The sequence below is a fragment of the Theobroma umbraticum genome, unplaced genomic scaffold, assembly GCF_002168275.2.
Source record: "Theobroma umbraticum cultivar Fairchild unplaced genomic scaffold, ASM216827v3 scaffold_95.0, whole genome shotgun sequence".
Lineage (NCBI taxonomy): Eukaryota > Viridiplantae > Streptophyta > Magnoliopsida > Malvales > Malvaceae > Theobroma > Theobroma umbraticum.
The window spans coordinates 5,771,835-5,783,000 of record NW_018397257.1 but is presented as its reverse complement, the minus strand read 5'-3'; the positions used below and the strand labels follow the sequence as shown (position 1 = coordinate 5,783,000).

General features: G+C 36.2%; 3 protein-coding genes across 5 annotated transcripts; all 3 read left to right on the top strand.

Moving 5' to 3' along the window:
• The first annotated feature begins 321 nt into the window (after window positions 1–321).
• On the top strand, window positions 322–4,841 carry LOC110412115 (Tetrapyrrole (Corrin/Porphyrin) Methylase). 3 transcript variants are annotated; one of them, XM_021422571.2, is made up of 7 exons: window positions 322–464; window positions 1,192–1,355; window positions 1,446–1,570; window positions 2,275–2,504; window positions 2,953–2,992; window positions 3,101–3,192; window positions 4,416–4,841. In XM_021422571.2, the coding sequence occupies exons 2-7, from the start codon at window positions 1,206–1,208 to the stop codon at window positions 4,634–4,636; spliced, it is 858 nt and encodes a 285-aa protein (XP_021278246.1). In that variant the 5' UTR covers window positions 322–464; window positions 1,192–1,205; the 3' UTR covers window positions 4,637–4,841. The 3 variants fall into 3 exon arrangements, with proteins under 3 accessions (XP_021278246.1, XP_021278247.1, XP_021278248.1); XM_021422572.2 differs by having other exon boundaries at window positions 338–464; window positions 1,188–1,355; XM_021422573.1 differs by lacking the exon at window positions 322–464 and adding an exon at window positions 505–895.
• A 707-nt stretch (window positions 4,842–5,548) lies between these two features.
• Window positions 5,549–7,168, top strand: ANNAT8 (annexin 8). Its single transcript, XM_021423441.1, has 6 exons — window positions 5,549–5,621; window positions 5,704–5,849; window positions 5,975–6,193; window positions 6,327–6,539; window positions 6,696–6,785; window positions 6,909–7,168. Exons 1-6 carry the CDS (start codon window positions 5,549–5,551, stop codon window positions 7,107–7,109), a joined length of 942 nt encoding a protein of 313 aa, XP_021279116.1. The 3' UTR covers window positions 7,110–7,168.
• Window positions 7,169–7,968: 800 nt separating this feature from the next.
• On the top strand, window positions 7,969–11,035 carry Y14 (RNA-binding (RRM/RBD/RNP motifs) family protein). Its single transcript, XM_021422289.1, has 4 exons — window positions 7,969–8,351; window positions 9,894–10,030; window positions 10,436–10,587; window positions 10,726–11,035. The coding sequence occupies exons 1-4, from the start codon at window positions 8,087–8,089 to the stop codon at window positions 10,769–10,771; spliced, it is 600 nt and encodes a 199-aa protein (XP_021277964.1). The 5' UTR covers window positions 7,969–8,086; the 3' UTR covers window positions 10,772–11,035.
• The last annotated feature ends 131 nt before the right edge of the window (window positions 11,036–11,166 follow it).

Genomic DNA, 11,166 nt, shown 5'->3' with positions numbered 1-11,166 from the left:
TTGCCTTTTTAAATTTATTGTTTTTTTTGTATTATTTCGTTATATCTTTTTTACATTTTTCTGAACTTCTCTTAATCTTTCCTATTTTTTTTATTTTTCTATATTTTCTAAAATTTCTTGATAATTAAATATTCCTATCATATTGAACCGGTTGGATTGGGAGTTGGACACTCAACCGGTTTGACCTCCAATCCAGTCGTTGAACCCTTGCAAAATTGATTTTAATAATGATCTTGAATTAAAGCAAAAAAGTAATTGTAACATTTTTTCCCCTAACTTCCAAGTTTAAATTTTAAAATAATAAAAATAAAAAAACATTTATGGTGTTAAATGAACAACATGGAAATGTACAGGGGAACAAGTGTAATTTAACCCAAAATAATAAACACTTTCCTTCGCCGCCAGCAGCCAAGCTCGCCTCCTCCCCTTCACTCTTTCTTTCCTTCTTTTCACTCAGAGTTCAGGTAAGATATTCCTCTCTTATTTAAAATAAGTTTTTGTTTATGAAAATTAAGGCTTAGGGAGGTATCGCATATTGTTTTCCTCATAAATGACAACTTTTTTTTTTAATGTTTTTTGTTTCCTATGAACCTCTCTTTAAGACGAAACATTTGAGCTTCTAGAACCAAAAACTGGAGACCCATTTTTTTCCCTTGAAAGAATAACTTAAAAGTTCATATTAAGGACTTACTTGCTGTTGTCACTGATGGGTTAAGTTGTTTATGAGTTTTCTTGTTTGGAAGTTTTTGTTCGATTGCTTAATTTGGGGTTGTTTAGGAGATGATTGATGTTTCTGCAGTAGGAAACCGTGGTTTTTTGGTGGGTTTGTTGAGGCAAATTGGTGGTGGTGGTGGTGATTTTAGCTATGAGGAAACACTACTTTTAGGCTTAAGAGGTATTAAAACTATTGGAGTTGAGTTTTGTGTCAAAACGTTGTGGGAGCAGTTTCGTTTCTATTTTGATTCTTAGACTAATTGGATTGACAATTTAAAACTTCAAGTTGTTTTATCTTTTCAAATTTTATGGTAAAGTAGGTTTCAGTATGAAATTTGTAAGTGTAGGAATCAAGTTGATAGATCAGTTTATCACTTGTGATAAATTCATCTATGTCGTATCCTCGAAATATTTTGATGTACCAAACACCAGTGCCAATAGTTTGATTCTTGTACTTTCTTTTGACCATTAAGCCAGGTTAGCAGATAGAGATGTTATACATTATAGGTCTTGGATTGGGGGACGAGAGAGACATTACTTTAAGAGGATTAGAGGCAGTGAAAAAATGTGAGAAGTTGTACATGGAGGCCTATACATCTCTTCTATGCTTTGGTCTTTCTACAGATGGCCTTTCCACTCTGGTACTGCATATATTCTTTCTATTCCTGATAACTTCGCTATCTTTCAATTCTTGGAATTTTCATTTGTGCTAGTATATTTAAAAATGTCAGGAGAAATTGTATGGGAAACCAATTATCATTGCAGATAGAGAAATGGTTGAAGAAAAAGTAGACAATATTCTGTCAGAAGCTCGTGGGTCTGATGTGGCTTTCCTTGTTGTTGGTGATCCTTTTGGGTATTACCAGATTTTCTTTCTTTATTTTTTCTTTGGTAAAGTATTTTATGTGCTCTCATTAATTTTAGTTTTCTTTTTCGCTAATTTCTTTTTATATTCTATTTATATATGCACATGATTGCTTTTTATTTGTAAAATGTTTGTTTTCATCAAATACTTAAGATATTAATGCTGTTTAAATCATGGAGTTGTTTTGTTAGGTTTTTTTTTCTAGGAAGCCTGCAATCTGGGCTTAAATTTCTCATGCATGCGGCCAAGTATCTAAATTAAAGTAGGAGTGCCTGACTACTTCCATTGGAATTTTTATTCTACATGGGACCTTCTTCTATATCAGTCCTATTGTAATTCAGTTTAATGAGCTATTCAAATCTGTTGGCCAATCTTTCTTCACAGACTTAGTTAATGTCATTCTTCTATTTCAATTTTCCTCTTTCCATCTCTAGTTATTCTATTTGGATGAAGTCTTAAGATTTGAAACACCACTGCTAAATAACTCAGTTAAGGTTTGGAATCTGGATGAAACTATATTTAATTGAAGAATTAGGATTGAGGCTGCTGTGTGGGAATGTAATCGTGGTCCTTTTCTTTCCTTGGAGATTCTATGTGCGTTGAGCTTCAACTACGTTGATAGTCTTTGTTCACATGAAAATCTTTTTATGAGTTTTTTCTCTTTCTCATTAGTCTTTTGATTGGGAAAATTGCAGAGCAACAACACACACTGATCTTGTTGTTCGAGCAAAGACATTGGGGGTTGATGTCAAGGTAGTGCACAATGCATCTGTGATGAATGCAATTGGAATTTGTGGATTGCAACTCTACCGTTATGGGGAGACAGTTTCAATACCTTTTTTTACCGAAACATGGAGGCCTGATAGCTTTTATGAGAAAATTCAAAGAAATCGCAATATTGGATTGCATACACTCTGCCTGTTAGGTGAGGTTCTTTTGTACATAAATCACCTTTTAAGGATTTTCTCATTTTTTGTTAGTATGCTGTTCTTGTGCATGCTCTACTTATGGAGCTGAGTGTGCTTCTGTTTAATTAAATCTGCAAAGACCTTCATAACCTTTGATGATCAGGCAGTGAGGAAATGAGCTTATTTTTCTTATATAAGAGTATTTGGAGTGGTTACAGTGAGAATAGCAGCTAACTAGAACTAGCTGATGATAAGCTCAAATATTTTTCAGAGCATAGCATGAGGATGCACATCTTATTTTCATTTCTTTATGGATCCGAGTATTTTTTTTGTCAGTGATTCCGTAGAGACTCAAATAATAGGCCTTTTAAACTTAGTACATCTGTGGTGTGAAGTTATGGGTCATTGTTGTATATTCTGTCTGATTCAGGAGTCTTAAATTGATTTATTCTTTGGCTCATACAGATATTCGTGTAAAGGAACCAACATTGGAATCTTTGTGCAGGTCTGTATAAGAAGTTGTAGTTTGAACTGTTTTTGCTCTGTACAGTATGACAGTTCTGCCATTGCTTTGACTGATTATTTTTCCTGGTTTTGCCTCTAATATTTTCAGGGGAAGAAAGCAGTATGAACCACCTAGGTACATGACAATAAACACTGCCATTGAGCAGCTCCTGGAGGTCGAGCAAAAGCATGGTGAATCTGGTGAGGTTCAACAACTTTTACTATCTTTAAAGTTTTCATATATTTCTTCCTTATATATGCTTTTCCACATTTTGAATCTACAAGGATGTTGGATTTAATGTATGTAACCCTCTTTTATATGTATAGTCAATTACAATAAAACATGTCAATAATATCTTTTACCAAATGATGCTTTCGTGTACCTGTGCTGGAGGAGATTCATTAAGGGGAATATAGAAATGTGGACTTTGTACTACTGTCGTAGATATTCTTTTTTAGTTATCTAATACATGTGAAAGCCTCTGGAGTTTTGGCCCTTGGGCTACACAATAGAAGGTAGCCATTTCTCATCTTGTAAAGCCCTCCCTCCTCCCTAATATTTGAAGTTAAGATTGGTCAAGTTGAAAATATCAAGTTCTTTGCATTGGGGTGTTCCCATTGGGGATGCTTTCAAAGGATCTCCTTGTATTTGCTCTGTATATTGATGACACAATGCAAATCAATTATTCAACTTGGTTCATGTGTCAGATTTGAACTAAAAAACCTAGGATGTGGGCCTTGCAATAGGGAACATCATGTGATGCCTTTGTCCAAAATCCTATTGCGTTCTAGTTGGATCTGAAACCCATGGCTCATGAGCATTTCCACTCTTGCTCCTTATCTGCAATTGCAATTAATCTCCTATAATAAAAAAAAGAGTTTCTAGTAAAACATTATCATGCCTGTTCCCAGTAACTCCTTTCTGACATCACAACATGGTTTGCACCTGCAAAATCATTTACATTTTTTGATAACTAGGGGAATATGGTCATTGGTTATCTTATTGTTGTCGAAAGTGCTTGAGGAGAGTGACTGTTATTGACGCTATTTATATTGCATAATATAGATTAATGTTTGGCATACAGATATCATGCCATCTAAATAAGCTTTTCTCTAGTAGGAAGGTATCTCTGTCCCTCTTCCTCACGCACTACCCCACATTTTATCCCCTTCTTTTGTCTTGCTCTTTATGAATGGCCTACTTGGCGGGATCTAATCAATTTTGCATATCTGTTTTGGATATGACTGATGTAATATGTCCCGGGATTTTTATGTTTTGGAGCTAGTATTTCTCAGGTATGCTGCAGTATGCTTGGAAAGATGCTACTTTTCTTTTTTTCCTTACCGACATTAATGGAAATAAGAAAAAAATGTATGAATGAATGGTTCTTCTAAGCATTTTCTGTTTATGAATTGACTTGTAGCATATGATGAAGACACTGCTTGTGTTGGGATTGCTCGGCTGGGAAGTGAGGATCAGATGATAGTTGCAGGCACAATGAGACAACTCCTTATGGTTGATTTTGGCAAACCTCTCCATTGCCTTGTCATAGTAGGCACGACTCATCCATTGGAAGAAGAAATGTTGGAGTTCTACAAGATTAGAAGTGAGAATTCAGAACACAAAGACAATGGGATTGCATGAACAGAACTTCCTCCTGGTGTAGCTGTGCAAGTTATTTTCTAATTTTATACAGAGCCAATATTTGCTTTTATTTGCGTCTAGGAAAAGATTGAGACCCTTCAAATTGTACAATTTCTGTTTGTGCTAAGTTGTCATAGTTTGGATGTAGAGAACCAGCACATTTTTGAATTGAAACCTGCACCAATCCGATTTTATTCGAGCTCAATAGTTCGAACCTGCCTGGCCCCAAGGATGAAAGACTCACTCAATGTCTCAGTCTGTTCGATTTACTTAAATTAACCTGAAATGACTCCAAAAGAAATGATTGGAGTTCAAGATGACTGGAAAAATCAAAACCAAAAATGACCCAAATTCAAAGTGATTGATCGCTTAATTGGTATCTCCGTATATAATCGAGTCATAATTTGGGCTCTGGAAAGAATTAGTAAGCTCTCTACCAACTCGTACATCAGCTCTGGGAGACAACCATCCGATAATACTTGGATGAGTGAAGCAAGATCTCTTTAACCAAGACATCTTAAGCTAGAGCCTAGATACTTTTCTGCATTTTGGCATTCTGCCAGTTTTTCCTGTGATCAATTCAATTCAATATGGGATACAGTAATTAACTAGTATGTTCCAAGGCTTAGTTATGATCAAGCTACAAGTTTATTGAATTAAACCTCCTGAGTCTGATAAATTTAACAATTGGTCCAAGAATTGCTGTTACAAGTGTATTGGCAAATGTAAGCATTTCAAAATTCAATGGACAAAAAACTGTGCATTTAATATTGTTAACGGAACTAGTAGTAAATAATATTATGAAACCACAATGCTTTTATTTCTGTAACAGTAGCATTGATTTGCTTGGCCACTATAAATGAATGAATGAAGCAGTGAAACTACATCAGTAAGATAGAAAAACGCACAAAAATGGCTACAATTATTTCACCAAAGCAATTTTCTCCTGTTGAAGATGCAGAAAATATCAAGAAGGCTTGTCAAGGTTTGGAATCTATGTATGTAGTTTTCTGAAGACATAATTATGTCTTTGCCTGCGTTTTGATCTCACTGGGATAATTTTTCAGGATGGGGAACAGATGAGAAGGCCATAATTTCGATACTAGGACATCGAAATCTGTTTCAAAAGAAGCTCATCAGACTAGCTTTTGAAGAAATTTATCATGAAGATCTCCTCCAGCAGCTTAAGTGTGAGCTGTCTGGGGACTTCCAGGTTTTGTATACATCAACAATCAACAACATGAAAATTTTGTTCACTACAGAAAATTATCCTTTGGACATCTATTTTCCAACAAAGCAACATGTTTTTGTTTTTGTTTTTATTGTCATGCAATACAGAGAGCTATAAGCCTGTGGACTTTGGATCCTGCTGACCGAGATGCTCTCTTAGCCTACGAGGCCTTGCAGAAAACTACTCCTGATTGCAGAGCAATTGTTGAAATAGCATGTACCGGATCCCCTGAAGATCTCCTGGCCGTGAAACGTGCTTACAAATTTCGCTACAAGCGTTCCCTTGAAGAAGACCTGGCTTCTTGCACCTCTGGTGATATTCGAAAAGTATGGCTTTCAAGGCACACTGTTTCCCTTATCTTGAGCAAAGGGGCTTCTTCTGTTGACTGCTGGTAGCTTAAGCCTCATCGTATATCTTTTATGGCATGATTTTTAATTTGATTTGTTGGTTGTCATGCAGCTTCTGGTTGCTGTAACAAGTGCTTATAGGTACGATGGTGATGAGTTCGATGAGACAGTTGCACATTCTGAAGCTAGTGTTCTCCATAAAGAAATCCATGAAAAGGCTTTTAACCATGAGGAAATGATCAGAATCTTGAGTACTAGGAGCAAAGCGCAGCTCAATGCAACATTCAACCTCTACAAAGACATCCATGGTCGTTCCATCACAAAGGTACAAACGCCTAATCTGAAAATACTAGAAGATTTGCAAGCATGAGAACCAGGGATGTGATTCCTCACGTTTGAACTCATGCTGTTCTTAACTCAAATCCTCAATGTTTCTATTTTGTGCATTGATCTTGTATATATTATTTGTCATGTTTTGAAGGGTTTGTTGGGTGGTCCAAGTGATGATTATTTCTCTGCATTGCGTACTGTGGTCCGTTGCATTAGAGACCCTAAAAAGTATTATGCAAAGGTGAGACACACCCCTAGACCATTTTCACCCAAAAAAACCCTTTGCCATCAAAGGCATCAGCACACGTCGATCTTTTTATAGCTTAAAAACAATGATTCAGAATTCATGGATTTCTTAATGTAGGTGTTGCGAACTGCCATCAATATGCCAGGAACAGACGAAGATGCTCTCAGTCGTGTGATCATAACTCGCGCAGAGAAGGACCTGAAGGAGATTAAGGAGCTGTACCTGAAGAGAAACAATGTATCCCTTGATGCTGCGGTTGGTAGAGATAGTTCCGGGGACTACAAGGCCTTTCTTCTAGCCTTATTAGGGGCTGAGTGATATTATTAACCTCTACAATTTAATTAGTAGTTAAGTTAGATTTTTACTAATTACTGAACTTCCATAAGCCTAATTAATTATGCTTTAGATCATCTGGTAGTTTAGTTCATAGACCCATGTCTTGCTTTGGGGTTTATATAGAAATTAAGCAAATCCACAATAAATGTTGGCTGCATTGATTTTCAATAATAATAACTTAGCATGCTGTCTTCTGAATATAAAGTCATTTTGTCTTTCAAGTTTTTCTTTTTCCCAATTCCAATAGCCGATCACCAAGAACCACGTGGCATTCTTTGGATCAATCAACTTGATGCAAAACTACAGATGAGCATAGATCCTTCTTCAAATATAAAAAGGATGCGAAAGCAAGCAAGCTAGTTCTCATAATCAATAGAGAAACAATAACTTGGCCAGCTCAAATGACTCAAGGAAGCTCCCCTAAAACGATAATTCTAACTAAAAAATAATTACTTAGAATTGTTCGTATTTATTTTTAATTAAATATAATTGTGAAACACAATTAAAGTACTAATATTAATATTAATATTACTAATAAAGTGCGAAAGCCAAGGCGGCCTCGGCTTAACTCTCAAAAGGTTAATCCCGGCCCAAGCCTCCCTTGACCCCTACCATGAGCAAACTCCCCAGTTTGGTCCCAATAGATCCAATGAACAGTGGTAGATGGGTGTAGAGCCCAGGCTTCTGAAAGAAAATGGAAGAGCAGGCCCATATGTTTTCATGGTGCAGCTGTAGGCTCAGATCCAAATTCAGTAATAAAATCATAATAATAGAAAGTAAAATGTAACATACATTCAGTTAAAAGTTAGCTGGTCAGATATCTATCTATCCCATATAAAAGCCTCAATCAGCTTAAACCTCTCCACCCCACACTCGCGAATTTTCGAATCAGAGAGGTCAAAAGAAATTCTCGTTTTCTTTAGGTAAATAGGAGAAGGTTGGCACGTTGAGATCACGTGATGGCGAGTGCTGACGTGGAGGCCGTGGATTTTGAGCCGGAGGACGATGACCTCATGGACGAGGACGCGGCAGGCGACGCCTCCCCTCAGGCCCCTATGCCTAAGCTCAAGTCCGCCATCACTGGCGGCGCTTCCACCTCTATTTCTGGCCCTAAGAAGACCAAGGGCCGTGGCTTCCGCGAGGACGACGCCGACCGCCACTCCCGTCTGGCCTCCCGCGACTTTGAGTCTCTTGGCACTGACGGCGGCCCCGGTCCCCAGAGATGTTAGTCCCTCCCCTAAACCCTAATTTTTTTCTCTCTCCGTTTATTTACGCTGTTTTCTTTTATTTTATCTAGGGGTTTTCTATTTTTATTTTTTGTCAAAACTGTCCCTATTATTGCTATGTGAAATTTGCTAAATAATTTTAGAATAAATATGGATGGAAATTAGTTGGCAATTTTGGTAGTTTTGGCTTAACGTTAAATCTTGAGTAGGGTTCTGATTTTTTTGGGGTAATATTGAATATCTTTACTCTCGGAATATAGTGTTAATATTTCTTATGTTCTTTATTTGCTTACAGTTTCAAGTTAAACTTAATTCATAACTAAATAGTTCAAAAGACTAATATGGATATATTCTAACTATTATGCTTTATAGAGACCCTTGATTAAGAGGACTGCTTTATTACATTTCTCAGTAGATATCTTGAGTGAAGAGGTATAATATGTTCAGGTGTTTTATGAGACTAGAACAAGTCCAATGGCAGATGCTTCATGAATTTTGAGGTCCATAGTGTAAATGCATCCCACAAATTGTAAGATGTAGTATCATTAGGTTTAAGGTATGTAACTTTCTGCACTTGTCTGTCAGTTGTGGATGGTTAATATTTCTAAAGTTGGATGGAAGAGAGGCAATTTTGAGGCTTGGTGTTTGGACATAGTCCATTTGTAATAAGTTTTGAGGCACAAAGTTTTTTTTTTTGAAATATTGAGGCACAAAGTTAAAATCGTTTATTGAGGAACTATGTATGTTCTTCTAGAGTAGGACTTAAAATAGGTAATTCAGTTTTCAAGTTGAGAAGAAAAAGAGATAAGGCTTAGGAAATGAAGTTTGCTAAATAGTATTCCAAAGTGTAAGGGGAAATTGTAATAGGAATAAGAGGAAATTCCTGACTGTCGTCGCCTTTTTCTGCTCTTATAGAAACTAGTTTTAAAGCCATGTGATGCACGGGACACAAAATTCAATAAAAATCATTTAACATCTTATAGAAATCTCCTCTATGATTTCAGAGGAAATTCTGTTGAAGCATTAAGTGGATCTGTATTCTTGGCTGATTGTTGAGGTTCATCTTGTTCCATTATCAAAAGTATGGAACAGGGTTTAATCCTGTTTTCCTGTCTTCAGAATATGGTTGGGACATCATGGAGGGGATATGGGAAATTCCCTTCTATCAAGGACAACAAGCCCAACCAAAGAAAAAGAAAAAGATTCCAATTTCATTGTTGATGAGGTTTAAAGCCATATGCTTTTCTTTAAGGACTGCTATTGCCTGTTTGGCCATGTTTCAACCACCCAATTGAGTGCGTTAACATTTTATATTATATAGTTGAAACTTAACCTTTAGTCTATCCAGCTATTTTCAAGGTTTGTGACCATTTTGGGACATCCCTTGTTTTCCTAGATAATGTGAATTTAACTCAACTTATAGAGTACAGTAGATAAAAGCATTTTTGTGGAAGAATGAAAAAAAAATTTCCTCTATGTTTGTAGACTTTTTTTTCTCAATAGTAATATTTTCTTTTATTTCTCATTAATAAATGTGCAGCTATTGAAGGATGGATTATTTTGGTCAATGGTGTACATGAGGAAGCACAGGAGGATGATTTGCACAATGCATTTGGTGAATTTGGTGAGATCAAGAATTTGCATTTAAATCTTGATCGTCGGACTGGATTTGTCAAGGTAGGCAACTTAGTAAATTGGTATAACTCTCTTTATGGCTATTGCTTTGTGCAAATGGTGTACTGTTAAGTTTTCTTTTTGCTGATGGACCTATTCACGTTGCGCATTTTATATTTATGCATGTGTTTGTGTGTGTATTGGAAATGTTTTGGCTACCTACGTCTGCATGTTTAACATTTTTTTGTGTGTTTTGCATACGTATTAGAGAATGTGCATTCGGTTATATAGCAATTTAGTGTTGCTTAACCATTTTATGTTTTTAATGTTGGTTCGACACATTTCAATATCTTTTTTTTTACAGCAGTGATTGAGGATAAGAAAACAAACTTTTGCCTTCTTTTACAATAGTTTCTTATTATTGTATATTTTTGTGTGAGTAAAATTAATGTGAGTGCTTCCATTTAGGGATATGCACTGATTGAATATGAAAAGTTTGAAGAAGCAAAGAATGCTATATCTGCAATGGATGGAGCAGAACTCCTTACACAGACTATCAATGTTGATTGGGCCTTTAGCAATGGACCCAGTACTGGAGGCTTCAAAAGAAAAATTATGAGGTTTGTCTCTATGAATATGCTTTTGAATTTTGATTTATCTGTTAAATGTATTGCAGCTTATCTGTTCTCTCTTTATGTATGTGCGAAAAAGTGCAGTACTTGGAGCTAACAAAATCCTTTACCTTCTAAATTTTGCAGGTCTGGACGGACACATCGCTCCAGGAGTCCTAGGAGAAGATACTAACTTCTTGTGCTGTATTGTGAGGAAGGATTTATAACAAGGGATTTGGAGATTTGGTGCTTGAAATTTACTGAAATTATGGACTTTTAGTTGTTTGTCTGATACCCGTCATCCTGTTTTTCATGTATGGTGTCTCTAAGTGGTGATTGCTTAGTTTTCAAGTGCGGCTTTTTTGGTTTATATTTAACTTCTTGGAGTATTGCTCCTCGCTATTGTGCTCATCCTTTTATTATTAAGGTATTAGTGAGAGACATCTTTTTATTAGTACCCTTTCTTGTCGCAAAGTTGTGCAGGTTGTTTTTAGATTCGGGCTCTGATCATTATGTTACTGCCATGGAAGCTCCATGACCATGACCCCTTTGATGAGAAGTGATTGTTGGCCTTGAGGAAATATGAAG